Source organism: Galleria mellonella, unplaced genomic scaffold, assembly GCF_026898425.1.
Source record: "Galleria mellonella isolate WM207_F2 unplaced genomic scaffold, CSIRO_AGI_GalMel_v1 utg184, whole genome shotgun sequence".
Taxonomy (NCBI): Eukaryota; Metazoa; Arthropoda; class Insecta; order Lepidoptera; family Pyralidae; genus Galleria; species Galleria mellonella.
The window spans coordinates 5233142-5253532 of record NW_026442025.1 but is presented as its reverse complement, the minus strand read 5'-3'; the positions used below and the strand labels follow the sequence as shown (position 1 = coordinate 5253532).

The window sequence follows — 20391 nt, the reverse complement described above, 5'->3', positions numbered from 1 at the left end:
GGTTGTTCATGTTTTATATAAGGTAAATTATGAAGGGCAGTCTTAAAAAAATTATCCTTAATCTATGATAAAAGTGGTGAAAATTAACCCATAGACATATTATATTGAATTTATTATTATGTCTATAAATTAACTTCAAACGTACAAAGATAATAATGTTTAAACGATTTTATTAAATTTTACAGAGATAAATTATAAAAAAATATCATTTAATTGGTATTCATCATATAATTCTGTTTGTTATACTATAAAATTTTCTAAAATAATGATGTAAGATGTAATTTTCTGTTGATTCATGCACAAAATATTTGTTATGGTTCTAAATATTGTATTTAAATAAATGAAATGTTTCAAGCATATTTATTCGTTAAACATGAACATATATTTTCTCTGTTATGTATATAACATTCAGGTAAAGCACATTTACTTATAACTACATTCATTTAAACTAATTCGTATAAATACGTAAAAATAATTAGAAGTTATTTTGTTCATACTCGTGCCGAAACAGTTGTACAAATTATTATTCTATCTTTTCTCTCGTTGTAATATACAGGTTATTATATTTTCTATCTCATGCATTGCCCATCTATATACTTTATAATCTAAAATAAATAGTATGGAAAAATACCATGATATTACATCTATTGTGCAAGGTTACCAGCAGTAGGTATGTCATGTAAATCTTTAAGTTTTCTGTGATTATGCCTCAGATCTAAATAAGGCTCTTTTCTTGCATCATAGATTAAGCGTAGTACCTGCGTTTTACTTCTACACTAGCTATAGACAACCGATGTCATGACAAATGACATGACAACTGTCAATGATATGCTAAGTATGACGTCTTGTATATGTTGCTATAATAAAAATGCAACGTCAAAATTTTTCGACTTCGGACCTCGCTAGATTTTTCTTTCTGTGATAAAAATCAGTACCTACATAGTTTATGTTTTTTCTCGAGTCTGCGATGTGGCCTTAAAACGAACACCCCTTGAGTAGTTTAATAATCTAGAATGTGTATTGTGTGTCTCCTAGAAATAGTAGTGTCGTATTATCGTGTGTGCTTAGTGCGTTAATGTCATTGGGAGATCACGATGCGTATCGGTGTTGTGTTTTATTGGTGCGTGTTAGCTCTTCATCTTTGTAAAGCGGATGATGTTGAGAGGACAGAGTCTAGAGAAAGTGGAAGAAGACAACAGTATAGCCCTGTTGGGAGGAGCAACTCATTCGTGAGCGACTCGACGGTGGCAATTGCGAACGAACAAAGTAAGTCTTGAACTTGATAATCTTTGCGCGGTCCCATGACACCTGTTTGCATCCTTCACTTGTATCAATTTTAATTACTAGTCTATTTATAACAGACTTCGGTAATACCATATTTGTATACGGAGTGTCTCCATAGTATATTTATTAGGCGGTTTTTTAGTATTATTAATTTCAAGTTGGTATTTTATTCAAGCTCTGCAAAATTTTACATCTGTTTACACATTCCAGTTTTAATTTAGCATTTAGACATAACATTTTTATTTTGTTATGCTCTATTTTTGTCTAAGTAAGTTCTGCTTTCATTAAATTTTTCAACCAGTATTTCAAACTTAAGATTTATATGGAATAATGGTAATGACTGTATGACCTGTCAAAATTTCAAATTTATTAAATATTATATTAAATATTAAATTTATATTATAATAATTGTAATGGTTCTGTTGGGGTGAAATAAAATGTTAATTATCTAATAAGATTCTTATTAAACTCTCATAGATTTTTAATTTTATTCAAGTTATTTGAAAATAAAATACTATATTGAAAATGTTATATACAGAAATTGTTGTGATTTTTTAAATTTTATACTTTCCTGCATAAATTAAATTTCATTATTATAAAATGAATACAAAAAATGATACTGGTTTAATATATACATAATAGAAAAATACTTGTATTTTGTATTCAGAAATATGTCTAATCCCATTTGAAAAATAATAGACTGCAACCATTGCCTGTTTTTTGGTTTAAACACTTGACACCTTTTATATGTAACATGATAGATGGTCATCAAAATAATTTAAATTAGATATAGTTTTTGTGAACAAATATCTAAATAATTTGGGTGAAATCTAATGTTATATATACTAGAAATGCAAAATATCTTTATTTTTCTACTGTTTAAATTATTTTATTCAGAAAACAATTAGAACTAAAAAAAACTGTCTTGACACTTAGCTTCTGTTGTATTTGTAGAAAAATAGAAAAGTGAAAATGACTAGCATTAAAATCATAAAAATATAATTCAAGTCAAAATCATACATATACAGTTAGATTATGCTATAAATAGCAGTAATATGTTTAGATTGTATAGGCCAATGGGTTCTCATATATCATACGAGGTCTGTCCGGAAAGTTCGTATAAAAGTGTTCTGGAATGCGAGAAAGAGGAGTGGGGAGGCCAGGTAAGCGCAGGACCCCTTCCTTATGTCCCTAACAATGCTTCAGTTCTGGTCTGACCGCCGTGCGGTGCGAACTGGCTTGTCACGCCATCTGTGAAGTTACCTCTTAACGAAACCCCGTCGGCATGGAGCCCGCTTCCGTTGAAGAGCAGCGCGTCGTAATCAAGTTTCTCTCGAAACTCGGCAAGAATGGCCGTGAAATTTTTGCCGATCTCAGAACAGTTTATGGGGATGATGCTGTGAAGGAACCAACCGTCCACAAGTGGCTAAAAAGATTCAGAGAGGGCCGAGAAAGAGTTCGATGTTCGGGGGATTGTCCATCAAGAATTCGTCCCTCCAGGCCAGACAGTTGATGGAAAATTCTACGTCGATGTGCTCAGACGCCTCAAAGCTCGTGTGGCACGAGTTCGTCCAGAATTGGCGCGAGAGGGGCGTTGGATTCTTCACCACGACAATGCCCCTGCCCACACCTCTCTTGTTGTCCGTGAGTTTTTGAGTAAAAATTCCATTACGGTGACCGAACACCCCCCCTATTCGCCGGATTTGGCCCCGTGTGACTTCTTCTTGTTCCCAAAAACCAAATTGGTACTTCGGGGGCGGCATTTGGGGGACATAAATGAGATAAAAAAAGCTACGACGGGGCAGCTGAGAAACCTACAACCAGAGGACTTTCAAGGAGCCTTCTCACAGTGGAAACGGCGTTGGCACAAGTGCATTATGTCACAGGGGGAGTACTTTGAAGGGGATAAAATTGATTTACCTGAATAATTGTAAAATAAAATTTTTAAAAAACTTTTATACGTACTTTCCGGACAAACCTCATATATTATTTTAATTATACTATAAAAGGACTTTATTGAAAAAAAATGGGCTCTACATTATACTTATTTTTTTTTTTATTATAAAATATGTTATATATTAATCTTAAAATCACATATTTATTAGATAGGTATGTGATTGTTAAGATAATTGACAATAACTATAAATGAATTATGAAATACTTGATTTATTAAATGCTACCTTTTATTAATGATCATTTTATGTTCACTGACCATGGTAATAATTAGCCTATGTCCTTCATTCTTTATAGTATGTGTTATTCAAAATTTTATAGTGATTGGTAAAGCCATTAAAGCACTAAGGGATAACAAATAAACATACTCACTTTCATATTTTAGTAAGGATCTACTGAAAATACTTAATACTGTTATTGTGCTCAATGAATGTGAGTAATAATAGAATATTAAAATTTGACAAGTTATTTATTTATTTAATTGTGTCTTTTTATTTTATTTTTATGTTAATATCTTTATCATAGATTCTGATGGAACTCGACTGCAAAGTTTCCCTGTCCTTATTACTATGAATGTATAGTCTTCTTAATCATTTAAATTATTCTACATTGTAAACTACACACTATCTCGTTTGTATCAAAGCTGAATTTGAAACAATGCTTTGAGATGTTTGTGCCACCAGATGTTCATAGCTGTAACATAAATGTTGCTTTTATTGGAACATAATGATTAATCTTCTGTTAAAAGTGGTTTACTGAATGTTACCATATGTTTATATCAGATACTATGAGAAATAATATATTGATATTATTATTATAATCATTTGTTGATATGTGATTATGTATTAAATAATTAAACCATTTCATAATTTCAAACCTAATTAAATAGACATAAAATAGTATTAAGATTATGACAGTCATCTATTTATTTCAATAAAAGAAAGAAAAAGCTTTCTTTTTTCTTCAAATTTTAATTATTTTGTAAATTTACTGGAGATTTTGTAATTCATATAGAATAAAAATTCTATTTACTTTTATTATTACTGACATATTTAACCAAGAAAAAAATATGCAATAGACAGCTAACCTGACAGCTCTCTTGCATTAAATAATATTCTAGTCCTCTATTTATTATACAAAGATAAGATAAAAAACTATTCCTTTTTTTTTTTAATTATTTCTAGACTGTTGTTTTTCTAGATACAGTTTAATATATCCTTGTAAATATATACTTAAATATGATGTGAATTTGTTTGTTGGCTACTATTTAACTTTCTTCTAGACCACTTAAATGAGGTTAAATATTTGTCAATTTTTTCATGCTTTTCCATTACTGTTGTTGACTAAATTTAATGCTACTGATTTACTAGCACCACATTGATTTTTATAATTATTCCTGTTAATTAAAATGTAGGACAATTACTTTACATTATTTGGGACATGATGAATTGACCTATGAATTCAAAATAATAATGACGATAAATATAAAATACAAATATAGAAATTACTGGTTAAGGAATAGATCTAGTTACATAATTTATATATTCAGTACATTTGAACAGTCATCTGTTTGCTTATCTGATTTACACACACTTATAATGGACTGTGGGTTTATATTTAGCATTACTTTGAAAGTACAAACATTTAAACATAGGTTTGTCTGCATGAATGTTATATGTTTGATTATGGAAATTCTGCTTGAGATGTAATTTAATAATGCAGAAGATATATGCATTAAAAACCTTTTTAGTTCTTGATTCCCTTTCTCACTATTTTCCCTGTAAGGTCTCTTTTGTTTATATAACTTACTGTTTCCTGTTGCTTCACTTGCCTGAATCCATTATGCCCTGTTTTCAAGTGAATTGCAGTAATTTCTTAATAACTTCACTTATGTACTATATTTATATATAAATAAGTAAGTTGATAAGTGTATTACTTGAGAACCAGTGGAAAAATAAATCAGAATATGGATAAGATAATCCCTGTTGTTTTTTTTTAATGGATGATAATCGAATGGTAACCCCACCTCTGATAATGGTACATGCTAGCAAGACATCAGTGAGGGTGATAGTTATGAATGAAAATCAGGTCAGTTAACTCATCATGATGAATGCACAGGGTACAAAGCAATGGTTTCCAGGGAGGACCGCAGGAAGGTCTACCTGACAGGGTGGGTGTATTGCTAGAAATGGGGCTACTAATCCTTATTATTAACAATCTCTTCTGCTCCCAGATAATGTCTTTTACGTATAGATATTTAAACTAACCAATTTCATCTGTTATATATTCCATAGCATCCACTGCGTTATATTACTTTAAATATTAGGATCTTCTTTGCAAAATGTTATATCAGACTCACTAGCAGTGACTATATGTCGATCTACCTGTTCCTTCTTTTATAATTAGCGTGCGCCTGCCATGTTGTATGCGTGATCCAGGCATAAATTGATTAATTCTTAGTACAGGGATAAAAGTAGTCTATGTTACTGCCAAATTTATAATGATGGTTTTTATGGCATCAATAAATTAAAAAAAATTACTTTAATGATATTATGGGCGATCCCATGTAGGTTCCAATCTAAAGATACCTTTTATATGTAGATTTCAATGTTAAACAAAACTGGCTTTGATGTTTACCGATCGCGTAATTAAACATTGAGTTAGCATAGGAGCCTGGCCATTGTATTATATGAGTATATATACATGCAATGCTTGGATTTTATATTTAAGAAGGTAAATTGGATAAACGCAAATTCGTTTGCGTACTTTAATAACGAATGGTCATATAGGTTACGAGAACGAAATATTATTATATGTAATATATATTTTTAAATATATAAAAATATTGTTTATTGCCTTTGGTTTTAAAATTTGCATTTTATTTGAACTGTAAGTATTTCGTAAACAACATTTCATCTCCAGAGTGCAGTGACACTAAGTCTACATTTACCACAGTGTATTTTTAATATTTTTAGTCTCTAATGCGAAAAGTGAGATGACAAGAATGATATACAATGTGGATGCCTAATTGGTCAATAATAGAATAAACAATTAAGTACTAATACTGCATTCTACCCCCAAAGAAAACAATGCGTTTAATATAAAAAGCATCCTAAGACGGCATGTTTAGATAAATAAATCTATAACATTTTAAAAAATAGATTGGATTTAGTAATTGATTGCCGGACTATTTTCGGACTAGATCAGACTAGATAAGTTTTTATTAAAGAGCACGCTTCGAGAGCATGCCACAATTCCTAATCAAGAGTATCATCGGTCAGACAGTTTCCATTGTTTAAATATTTGAGAAGTAGTTGAAACATTTGACAACTGGTAATTGCATTGTGTAACTTGGAACAAACTCGGTCTATGTAACTGAGAGATGCTGGTATAAATTCCATCGAATTGAGTACAAGACGTTTAATCGAATATGTATTGTGTAGAGATCGAACCCGTGACCAATGGTAGTTGAGGTGGTGTGTAAAATCTCGACAATACCAACATCAATGTATGTAATCTTTTTAACTTCTTTATTCTTTAATGGTGAAGGATATTGGTATACTTATTCTCTTTATGCGCCCTACATACTTAGTAAGTATGTATGATTTAAGAGGGGGGATAGCTGATATATTACCATAGTAGACACATGTTTTATACAATTAGGCGATCCGTGATTCGTGTCAAGGATAATAAAAGTGTCCCTCCAATAAACTACCATAAGAGTCGGAGTACAAACCTACTGCTCCTCTACAACGTCGTTTCATCTATTAAGGGGTTTCCCTACTCTGTGTCTGGCAGGGGGAAGAAGGGATTGTTAGTATGTACCGTTAGCGCAGGCGGGGTGACCATTCCATTAGCATCCATTAAAATAAAAAAACTGTGTGTATTGCAAATGCAATTTAAAAAATCTGGTACCTAAGATTGGTGCATCATTAACACAATTTCGATCCGACATTTCGATAACGTTCTATTTGTTGTATTTCGATGATTTTTTTTCTGTTTAAAAATAGTTTTTTTTTTTTTGCAATTACTTACATACATTTTTAATTCTTTGAACCTCGAATCCAACGTTTATGTCTTAGGGGGTTGATTTTATATATATATATTAAACATACAAACAACTTAAGCGCTGATCATTCCGTTTTGATAGTATTATTCCGGAATAAAAAAAACTACTATGTGCATTATAAGAAGCACATTGCAATTTCAAATACAATCCGCAAAGTCTCATTCATGATTCTGCCATCAATACATATGTATTTGCACGGTTGTGTTTTGGTTTTAAGTGAGATATAGCTGTGAAATTATTAGGTACGGATGCATAGCGTCTTAGTCTTGAGAAAAGGTAATGCATGACTGTCATCATGGGCGTCAGAGTATATTCTATGATGGTAACTACTGTGGTAAGATAATACGGGTAATGAGGGTACGTAACATTCTAAAGTATTTAAAACGGCCCGACGTATCAACCAAACGTAATTAATGAGGTATTTTGCTATAGACGTCTGATTTATCCCAATGTCTGTGTTGAGAAACAGCTGTATCACATAAATACTGTAAATAGCCCTTAGTGGTATAGTAATAAGGTTAAAAATATTGAGTACAATGTTTTGTCATTCTATATCCGTGATTTGAGTTCGGCAAACGTAATGAGTCATCAGATCATGCTTGTATCAATGACTGGCAAACTATCACGGCTAGTAACATTTTATTTTAAAACTAGTTTTTACCTGCGACTTCGTACACTTGTAGGTTTTGCATGGTGCGAGATCAAACATACAGTCAGCCATAAAAATAATATGAAAAAATATGTCCTATGCGCATGTTATCTATAAAACTATTCTAACTATAGAAACGTAATTGCCGTGAGGTTCCAGCATAGGAATAGGCTACTCCTTCCTTTCCCGTGTGTATCATAAGAGCCGACTAAGGGAGGACTAGGGATGGGCACAACATTTAATAGGACGCCTCTTCTAGTACTAGTCCTTATATCTATAAAAACTAGTAAATGTGGCTTGGTCGGCTTCGTTCCTTTTTAATCTACTTTAAAAAGGATAGGGTTTGCAAATTTTTTATGTATTATCGGGTATAGCGATATCTACGCCAATTCTTAACTAAATTTCTCGATTCGTTTTTTATCGAAATAGTTTAATTTCCGTGTTAATCCCATACTAATTTTGTCAAGGCTAAAGTCATTTAATGTTTAACAATTATTAATAATAAAATATTTTGTAGGTATGTTCTATAATTGCATAAGTTTTTTTTTATAGCACGACATGTGACCACACCATTCCTCAGCGAACACAGAGATAATATGGTCCATGAATAGAATCAAACGAAAAGAGAATAATTTACTCTCTACGGTTGACCTCATTATGTCGGCTCACTAAGTGCTTTTTCACGCTACGTTAGGAGGATTCGAGGTTATAGGGTGAAGGAAACGTGTCTCAGGAAAGGCCATTTCTCATTGTCACAGTACGGTTCACGTAAGAATTGGCAAACTTACCATGTATGGATGTAGTCGCTGGTCCATCCTCGCAGTGCGATATCGGAAATGGGAAGGTGGAATTTAGTTCTGAGCATTCCTCATGGAATAGGCGGTTGAAGACATTGAAGGAGGCTGCATTTATACGTAACTAGCGGCCCGGTACGTGCTTCGCTACGTATAAAGTGAAATAATAAAAAAAACATTTATTCAAACAAAAAAATATTTTATTAATTGCTAGCTATTTTAATTACTGTCAACACTGAAAAAAAATTCAATTTGACAGTACAATCCCCATCTTAAAAAAAGTTTGAATTTGACACAAAAATCCCCTTTAACAAAATGCCTCTGATGGTAAACGGTCGCTGTTACATATGGACGCCTGCAACACTAGGGGTATCACGTGCGTGTTGCTGACCCTGAAGAAATCTTAATACACCGTTTTTGAAGAATTTAATAATGTATTAAAGTCTTTATTTTAGTTTTTGTTTTTATTTTAGTAGTAAAAAGTGCTTCTTTTTGTAAAATTACAGACAATTCAGAAATAGTCAAGTTTCTGTGTTATGTCTCTCTCTTAAAAAAATTATCGTATAATGTCGACATTAATATCGAGACATTATAGATTTATGATTCAACATCTTTACTAATGTTAGCCAAATGACTAACTAATGACTGCCTATTTTTATTTTTAAAATAACATAAAATTTACATGAAAATGTTTTGCTGGAAGAAATCTCTTATTAGAGATAAGCTCGCCTTTGTACATTATGTTTCAAATTAATTGTGGTTGACATTATTTTTTGTGTACAATAAAGAATAAAGAATGTTATAAATGTGAAATTGAGTTTTTTTGTTTGTTATCTTATAGCGCCTTGACGGCTTAAACAATCACTATGAAATTTAGAATTATACTCTTTGTATGTTTGTTGATTGGATAAGGGTATGGGCAACTTTTTATTTCGGTCAGCAACAAAGTCACGCGATCGAAGTCGCTAGTAGAAGCTAATATATAAAGACCTGAAGTAGACTTTAGACAATAAAAAACTGTATGCCTTTCAGTGCATATGTGTATGGTGAAAGGAATATTAATACTTAAAGTCAAACATGTCTGTCTGCATGTGTATTGTCTGTTTCTTTACATTTGACATATCTAGAAAACAAAACAGGCAAAAAGTAATATACAATATTAACGTTCAATATACAGACATTGCAAGTCTGTTGGCAGATAATGCAAACAGACTTGCAATGTTTGCATTATCTGCCAATATTTTTAAACAGTTATCAATATTTGTTATGATTGTTTAAAAATTGGTCGAACAAAGTAAAATGTGGATCATTAAGATCTATACTAAACTATCACAGAAGTTTTGTAGCAATTTTGATAATAAAAATGTGTTTGTAAACTTGTTAAGCAAAATATGTATAGGTAGTTTGAGAATTTTTATGTGCAAGTTCTTTGATCACCCTTATTCCTTATTTATAAAATATACCTTATATTTATATTTTATTTTTTGTCAGTTTTTCAAATGCATTTTAAGAATTCTAGTAGACCTAGTAGATCAATTAAGAGCTTGCATTAAATTGATTTACTAGAGACTCTTAGTCGATTGAATTTCGATAAAACAACCGAACTGTATTACTTTCAAATTGACGTGCTTTTAATCTTGTAATTGGTTCTTTTCTGATACATGTATTAAAATTATTTATATTTACTGTATTATCAGCTGCAAACTCGTCCACGTGAATGGGATATGTCCTTCTTCGTCCCAAATACTTTCTTACTTACGTACCATCTTGTTTCCCATTCTAAGTTGCATAAAAAAAAAAAATTCATGACTATTGGTAGAGCTGTTAAAATGCCAAGAGGAAACAAATTCTTACCTCTAATATTAGTAAGGACAATTTAATAAACTCTTTAGCGCACATAAAGTTGATGTATACATATTACATAGTATATGGTATCAGCCGTTGCCATGTGGTCCCAGCATAGAATGGGCCACCTCTTCCTTTCACGTGTGTGTCGTAAGTGGTGACTAAGGAAATTTAATGGTTGCCAAGTGTATCAACTACTGGCAAACTATCTAAAGATAGTAGTTTATAGACTACTGTTGACAATAGGGAAGACCTTTTTTTTTTAATGGATGATGAATGGAATGGAAACCCCGCCTGCGCTATCGGTATACGCTGGCGGGGCACCAGTGAGGGGCGATAGGTAAATAATGAAAAAAGGCAGGTCAGTCAGCCCATCGTGATGAATACACATGGAACTCAACACGATGGTTTCCAGGGGGAACCGCGTGACCTGACAGGTTATATTGCTAGCAATGGGACTGGTAGCCCGCATTACTAACGACCCCTTCCCCCCAGGGGAGGCCTATTGTCAACAGTAGTCTATAAACGGCTGATATGATGATATAATATATAAGGCTATTATACTTTCAGACAAGAAATTTAACATTCAAATACTCGGTATGAATATTAAATTATATATTGTTTCAAAGATTCTTGTATTATTTGCAGTGATGAAAGCGACGCTCCACGGGCACAACAAAAGTAGGTAACATCGAAATTGATATTTTTGCCGAGTAGGTATTGTGTATTTTTCTTTTTTTTTTTGGCTGATTATCCTAGCATGCGCTGAACTCAAAGTATTCGCTATGTACTTATGAGTATGTTGCAAGATTGCAAGTTTATTTACACTTAGTTTATGTATAAATATATTTGCTGTTTAATTACAAATCCCATACATATATATTATTTTGTAATATATTCCTGAACGCTGAAGCCCGGTACTGCTTTACGCAGATACAATTTGTGTGTTATCCAATGCGTGTGCGTGTTTTTCTTCATTATTATAATGTACTATAGTTCAAATTCGTCAAAACACAGTTTTTAATTAGTTATCATTGTTATATTTTTTTTTCTTCTAATTCATTAATTGATAACCGGAATTAGTTATGTAGAAAATGGCCATCTCTTTATGAACTTCTCAACGAATGTGACTGTTTTCTGCATAATATTTTTTGTTTTGTTTTTGCTAACTTTTCTATTGTAATATTTTACATTAAAGAGTTTTAGTCTATAATATCCATCTGTAGTTATGTATCTATTTATAGCTTTCTATCTATTTGTATGAAAATTTAGATTTTACACGTTAAATAAACATCGATTATGCATTGAATAAACATTATTTATGACTTATAGAGACTTTTTGTAAAGTTTATTATCCACATTTCAGTATCAAATCCTATGCCTTATACAAATTATGCAGTGTGCATAGTGTTTTTGTAATTTATAATTTTATATATAGTACCTGTATACTTTGTTTTATATATGTTAACATATAAAAAAAGTCAGCTTACTCTAATAGCCAAGTTAAAAAGTCTAGTGATTGACAAAACAAGGAAGAAAAATGTTTGTTTACATACGTGGCTATATAGACAAAACCGTAAACGGTTTTTGGCACGTTGCACCGATCACTAAATTAATTCCTTGGCAAAATTAGCACTGACGAACGACTGCCGTCATGTCGAAATAATACACAATTATTATAAAGTGTACGATAAGGAATTAAGTATTATTCTATTGTGGTGTTATAAATTAGATGGATGAAGTAATAAAATAATAATTGACTCTTCATCTTCATGTCTCAAAGTCACAAGTAACACTTTATGTTACCACTTGTGAGGATTAGCAACATATTCTATGATATCCATTGCTATTTATGTCTATAGGTGACGGTCACCACTTTCCATCAGATGGGTCGTTAGCTTATTTGCATTCTAAGTGTCATAAAAAAATTACAGGAAAAAAGTACTTAAATGTAACTCTTGAATTCAACAAAACGTTTGATCGTGAGAAAGATTCAATTAAGTTTATTATATTGACCTTGACTTCGATCTTATTCAATACAGTTCTATTACAGTAAAAACTACCAAAATATTCCTGTCATTCGCACCATGCTATAATGCGTAGATTATAATTTGTGCATACGGTACGGGTAATAAAAAAACATGAGATTATTAAATAGTTAATGTTCTCATATATTTTTGCATTAAATTTTGAAAATGTATCCCTGTATTTGTTTCCTAATTTTATCAGTGCAGCATAAAAAAGCTTTATTTTTTTTTTATTTGTTAGCTTGTAAAGTGGTCTTCTAGTTAAATAGCCGGCCGTGATGATGAGGCCGGCTTAAGGTCTGTGGCGCTGTGATGATTTGAAACGAGGAGCCTAGTTCCAGCGTCGCAATGGGCAAACCTAACGGCACGTTTTAGATGTACGGATAGGTTTATAGATAGTTGTCAATATTCTAGCATAGAGATTTGCGTTGGATGATATATATATAAATTCTCTTGTTGTTCTCTAGTGGTATTGTGCCCAGATTTAGATCACTATGGTCGTATCTTTCAATTTAAATTTTCAACTAACTCTTCGGTAATGTTTTATGGGGTGAAAATGGTGTAGTAATGAAATAGCAATAATAATAGGTAAAGAACAAAATTGACCTATTTTTTTGTGTGTGATTCACTAGAAATTAACCACGATGATATCTAAATGGGGACCGCATGGAGGTCGATCTTAGAGGGTATATTGCTAGTAATAGGGTCGCTAGTTACTATTACTAATAGTTCTCACTCACCCCGCCAGTGTTAGCAAATAGTGTTCGCCGATAGCGAAGACGGAGTTTCCAATAATCCCATAAAAATATTTAAGTAAGGTAGTTTCTTTGTTTTGGTCGGAATTTGACTGACTATTATTACTTACGACATTAGGTGCGGCCCAAATGAGACCCTAACTGTGAAAAATAGAGTCTATTTTACATTTACTTTTATAATAATATTTAATAACCTATTAATTTCTAACAAAGATATGAACCTTATCTGTGAATTATGTTTTATACCTATATCACATTATGTAATGTTAACACTGTTATCTTAATTATAAAGGAGATTACTTAATTTATATTAGTAAATAAAAAAAGAATTAGATACCTAAATATCGAATGAATACACACATCAATTGCAATAAATGTAAGTCATATATCTACATAATATGTTTTAAAAAATAATAATAAACTCCTTAGTACAATATATAAATTAAATTGTATATAAATGTGTTTTTTTATGGATGATAATGGTATGGTAACTCCGCCTGAGCTATCAGTATGTGCTGTCCAGTGAGGGATGATAGGTGATAATGAAAACTGGTCAGTTAGCCAACATGACGAATCCCATGAGAATTAATTCCGATGGATCCCAGGGGTAACCACGTAGGACCTCTACGTGGTTACCCCTGGGATCCATCGGGGTACCTGATAGGGTGTATTGCTGGCAATGGGGCTGTTAGACTCCAATACTAACAATCCTTTTTTCGCCCGCTTTAACAGTTTGACGAATAGTCGTACAATTTCGCATACACATAGCTAAGTTTCATGACGTAGGTACAAAAAGGGGGGGAAAACAACATAATAGAAGCATCCATTTATTTAAGTTTCCAGATTCAGCTTATTATTCAGTCCATACTGTTTCTATATTATACTGATAATGTGGTATTTATAAGGAAATCAGTCTCGCATAATAAACATAATACCTACTTGGGATGCACGTAAGAAACAACCTTGCCATTTCTTTTGTGCGGTTGCTCGTCTAAAGTTAAAAAAAAAAGGTTAACACATTACCATTACAGTCTTCAACCAATGTTTTGCAATTGTTATAGTGCTAATACTAGTTTTATCTAACTGAACAATAGTGGATAATTATGTGATATAACAATAAGACAATGAATCTATATATACATACGTACGTGGTGTTTATATCGACCTTATATACCAGTGTGATTTAATCTGATGTTTTGATTCTACATTCTTATCTAAATTATGTTTTTCTTATTCATACATTGTTCAGTTCTTTCATTATTTATTACTGAAAATAGATTATAGTCAGCCAAAGAATCCTCCTTAGATTCTAGAAAGAGGTTTCTTTCAATCGAAGCATTTGGCGTTCCATCGCTGCTGTCTACCCTAATGGGAGACAGGCGTGACAGATATGTATGTAAGAACCCTACTAAGTTTAGTTGGTATTTACTTATTAGCATTTTTAGCAAAAATCTTTGCAACCAAATAAGTGTTTGTACTTGTGGGAACTAATTTAGTATAGATATTCTTTTATAATATAATATGTTGTGGTATCAGCCGTTAACTGTCCACAGCTGAACGTAGCCTCCCCCTTAAGGGGGCTTTTGCCAGTAGTTGCCAGTCGAGTTCGCAACTGCAGTTTGGTTTTCGTGAGGTTTTAAGAGGGACGCTGTTGCCCATCCCTCCATCATAAGCTCCCTTAGTCGCCTCTTACGACACCCACGAGAAAAAAAAGTGATGGTCTATTCTGTGCCGGGACCCACACGGCGAGCATATCTTATATAATTTATGTTTATTATATAATAATTTGAATTCAAGATCGTTTTAGTAGAAAAAAAAAAAACAGAAATTATAATGGTGTTTTTGTGTACTCGTATATTTATACCCAGGAAACGTTTTCACGATACTGTCTGATATAGTAGGCACAGTGATATATCTGCCTTAATGAAGAGCCATCTGTTTTTCGCTTTTCATTTCGACCTTTTTTTAAATGTTCGCATTGCGTCACTGTAAGTCTACGGACAAGACTAAACTATGTTTTGTTCACTAAACAATTTAAGTGTCGTTTTTAAAAAGTGCTGATAAAAATGTAGTATGTTATAGATTAATATTTGATGTTTAATTATGATTTTTTTTTTAATTAACAACGAAAAAATAGTCTCGAGTGAATAATAAACGTTGACCTACATGCCATAGGTGCCTTAATTTATATGAATACAAAACAATAATTCTATTTGAATTATAGTTGTTATAAGCATTTTAAATAGTTTTTTTTTTTTAATCTAGTTACTGCAAGTTTCAGAAAGTTGTCATTTGTTAAGAAGAGCCCGCGAGAAACTCGACAGTTACTATACAATACCTATTTGCCTGCATGTTACAGAAGTTAATTTATTGGTAACAACATCCATCAAGAAACTCATCCGAAATAGTCATCTCTAATGCTGCTTTTTGTTAATACAACTGTGTTTTTATTAATCTTTTTTTACCATGAATTTTATGTAGAAATTCGGAGGAATATAAATTTTTGGAATACGTGTATTTATAACATGGAATGGCGTTTATAAATTGAGCAAGCAAAATCTATTTTTTGCTTGTTGTCAAGCAAAAAATAGATTTTGCTTGACAACAAGCAGTATTTTGCTTTGCAAAAAATAACCACATTTCCAATATCACAAAGTTAATAGAGGATTATATCCTAACTGAAATATAGCATACTTTATATATTAAATTGAATCACGCGGGTAAAGCCGCGGGATATAGCTAGTGGTCATAATTTATAACAAGTAGCTACAGGGGGAAAGGGATCGTTAGTGATGGGGTCTAATTTCCCCATTACTACCAATACACCCTATCAGTTCGTACTCCACGTGGTTCCCTTTGGAAACTATCGTGGTTAATTCTAGTGAAATTAGTTATGATGGACTAACGTACCTGCTTTCATCGTCACTATCATCCATCACTGGTGCCTCGCCAGCGTATACCGATAGCGCAGGCGGGGTTACCATTCCATTATTATCCATTAAAAAAAAGCAGGTAGTTACCGGCATACTTTGCTCGCCATACACCGTTACTAACAATCTCCCCTCTTTGATTATACAGTAGCTACATTATAAAATAACTATTATAATAGATCCTATTTTGTGTGGAAATAATGACCGATTGTTACATGTGTGGTTAGCATAAAACCTTATATGTTCAGTGTCGGTCGGTATTACACGCGACGTCGTTGACTCATATGGAGTCCGTTTCTCGTCACAGATGTATTGAATCAACCTAGATTCGTTTACTGTCCCTATTCCAACCTCACAGTTGCATATAAAAGATATTATTAAAAACCTTGACATAATCTACGATGATTTTAAAATAAGATAAAAATATAATTTTAAAGTGTATGTGATTTAAAAAGGTCAAATTTATCTTTTCTGCATAAACAATTACCCCTTTATAAAAAAAAAAATATCACGTAAACCTATTTTAGCTATTAAAGCATTTTGTCCTTTTATTTTACACTAATTTGTCAGTTTAAAAGACGTGACAAAACACTAGTAGTTAAAGTGTTTAGGATTTTAAGTTTTAATTTTTTATGAATAAGGGGGTAAATATTTTATTAATTTTAAATAAATCTGGGCTTAACGTTAACATAATTGCAGATAAATAGTGTATTTAAAATATGTATCAACAACGCAAAAGCTAAAAATTAACTATGGGCGTTAATTTATAGTCTTGATGACTATAATATTACTAATTTTTACCCATACCATGGTTTGCTTGACCAAGATAAAATGTTGCGTATATATGTCCTTCCACATCCCAAATAATATCTGTATACCAAATTTCATGACGATTGGTTGGGTGATTAAGGCGTCAAGTGATATCAAACCAACTCACTTTTACATCTACTTTTATTACTCACATATTAGTAAAGGTATGAGATATTTAAATGATGCATTTTGTTTTCTAACACTTTTATGAGACTTCAAAAAGAGGAATTGTATGTTGCGATAATTTTAAGCAAATTTGATGCTCTTTTCGATAAGTTCGAAAAGATTTACTCCTGTATAAAGGATTTAACAATTTTCAAGAAATTGTATTCTGCTTCTTTTAAAATAACACGGTCAAGGCAAAAGTCTATAGGTTGTTTTTTCCTAAACCTTAAAATCTGTTTGAAGTAATTGTAAACGTGTTCAGAATTATTAAAGAGAATTTTGAATTCCAGTCATTGACCAATAAACTGAACATTTGCAAACTATACGTAATTTCAAGGCTCATAGTGAGGAAAACGCCATGGTAAACCTTTTGTATGCAAATGGAGGGGGCGAAGTTATCTCTGTCATTTTTTATATAAATCAGTTCAGTAAATTATCTTGTAATTATAATAAAATGCTTATCGCTTTTATAGCGTTATGGCAAAAATTATGCACTCTGATAACGCACTGAACACACACTGCGTGGCAAACATCGAAGCTGACTTTTTAATGGACGAAAATGGAACGGTATCTCCGCCTACACTATTAGTTTGTTTTTGCAAAATACCAGCGAGGAATATAATTTCCAGAGGACGCGTGGAGGTCAACGTAACTGGATATGTTGCGAGAAAGAGGATTATAATTATTATTGTTGGGGAATAACGGCCTAGTAAAAGTCTGTCAGGTCCATGTGATTGTCATAGTAACCATCGTGGTTAATTCCTGGTGAATTTATCATGAGAGGTCAACTGACATGACCTGTTAGGAATGAGGCCGGTAGTCCCTTTACTCTTTCATTTACACTATTTAAATAAGCGAGTGTAGCATTCCATCTTCATCCATTAAAAAGTCTTCATTAATAACTCTCCCTCCTCCATATTCATACTGATTAAACCCGAGCCATGCTATGCTATCAATGAATGCATAGTAGCAACTAACAACATTGCGTCCAACATTCCAATTACTCTAATAAAAGGGGAGTTAAACGAGTGAATCTGATGTTCACTGTATAGCGAGTGTGATTCATTGGGATACACTTTGATATTCCAGCAAATAATGCCCTGTATAGGTATTTTTTTTTGTCAGTAATTAAACCATATTTGGGTTTAAGCCCAGATTTCCTAATTCTTATAGTGAGTGTTTTTAGATTAAATCTTTAAATTCATAAATGCGACACAATAGCTGAGACATTAAATGAATTGTTTTAATGACGATTTGTTGATCGGATGGCACTGAATTGTTGTCAAATTGCTGATTCTTAAGCTTTGTTTTCTATCTTTTGAATGGGTTTTTGTCATGGATTGATCTCAATTTAAATCGATTAAAAAGACCGATATTTTTACCCAAGATCGGAAACCCTATTTGGTTTATCATCTATGTTCTGTATTAGGTAATTAATCAAAATTCAAGTATGCGTTACTAATAGCAAATATTGCGGAACATAAATACTATAGTTTCATTTTAGCGTAGAGAAAATTGGCAAACGTCTAGTGTGATTCAAGTTTGTCAAATCACTACTGTTAGGAAGCCAAACATTGTTAATATGTACTGTTTTATATAGCTATATATCACTATGCTTATTATTGGGATGCACATTGATTCTTTTGTAAATAATGTGTTGGTGATATCTATTCTGAATGATCATTCGTATAGTACATTTCCTCAGAGAATCTTTCCTTATTACATGGTTTCCATCAAGCAACTTTATCGTTGCTAATGATGCAAAGACTTTTTTGTATGAACTAAAGCTATTTTATACAAGGTCAACGGCTGCCAATGACCATCTGCTCGGTATAATACGCCTTTTTAAGTGGTAGTTTAAAACTGTTCAGTCTACGTCAGTCTGCATTTTCGTTCTTTCGTTTTGATGTTCACTATTTTATTTTACTTACTTATTTAATTATTAAATTTTTTTTGTATATATATTTTAATTAAAGTTTTATAGAAGTAATAAATTTAATAGTCAATTGCTTCCATGCTAAACCGGGCTAAAGCTAAAATTAATCAGTTTTTGTACCAAGTATATTTATTTGTAATATAGTCAATAAAGAATAAATTCTATTAATGTGAATGCGAAAAATGCGAAAGTTTATAACGTGGATAGAAGGATGTTTGTTATTTTTCCATGCAAAAACGATTGAACGGATATAAATGCAATTTTGTATACGGTTTAGCTTCTATTCTAACTCCATCATCATCATCATATTATTCAAAATCTGTCCATTGTTAAACATAGGCCTTCCTCGTAGATTACTATAGGAAACAGTCTTGAACCACCTGCATCCACCAACTTTTTTTTTATACAACTTAGAATGGCAAACAAGCTGACGGCCCACCTGATGGAAAGTGGTAACCGTCGCCTATAGACATGAGCAGTACCATGGACATAACAGAGTATACTGTTTCGCCCATGATACCCCCCATGCGTTGCTATTCCTGAGGATTCAGGTGTTATTCCTCTGTATCCAGTAAATTCCCTGCAATGCATATGCGGTCATCACTACATCTTGTAAGAGGGAGGGATCGTCCTACACTGCGTTTGCCCGTACGGGGTTGGCACTCAAGAACTTCTTTACATCAGTTGTCATTCTAACCTTCTACTTAACCATTTTCTACCTTAGGATAATTTTTGCACTGATTCATACGGGACCCGCGGTGTACAGATTGTAAATAAATAAAATAAGTGATCTTGAATAAGATGTAATTGAAAACATTAGAAATTTAATGCATTCCAGAATAAATATTACATAATATTGAAATAATTAATTAAATCATGATAAAATTAATACGAACATGGAGAATAAATTCCAATGGAATGGCATTGCATAAATAATTATCGAAATTAATTTGGAATTGGCAATATTCCGTAATACACACACTCACACACAAAACATACAACCCAATTGAGAATTTGCTCCTTGTTGAATTTACTTAAAAATACAATCGGCCATTCAAACCAATTTACACATCAAACACCAACAAATGAAGTGTGAGCGATTTAATTAGAGACTTTATAATATATATAGTAAAATATTGAATGGCGCAGCATCCAACTATTGCTAATTTAATGA

General features: G+C 32.2%; 1 protein-coding gene across 3 annotated transcripts in view; it reads left to right on the top strand.

Moving 5' to 3' along the window:
- The first annotated feature begins 854 nt into the window (after positions 1 to 854).
- Positions 855 to 20391, top strand: part of LOC113512181 (stromal interaction molecule homolog) — a 63199-nt gene continuing 43662 nt past the window's right edge. For 2 of the 3 annotated variants that reach the window (XM_052893913.1, XM_052893912.1), the window contains exons 1-2: positions 855 to 1266; positions 11243 to 11275. In XM_052893913.1, the coding sequence (XP_052749873.1) occupies positions 1095 to 1266; positions 11243 to 11275 (205 nt within the window). In that variant the 5' untranslated portion in view covers positions 855 to 1094. The remainder of the gene's footprint in view (positions 1267 to 11242; positions 11276 to 20391) is intronic. The other variant, XM_052893914.1, reaches the window with a different exon arrangement.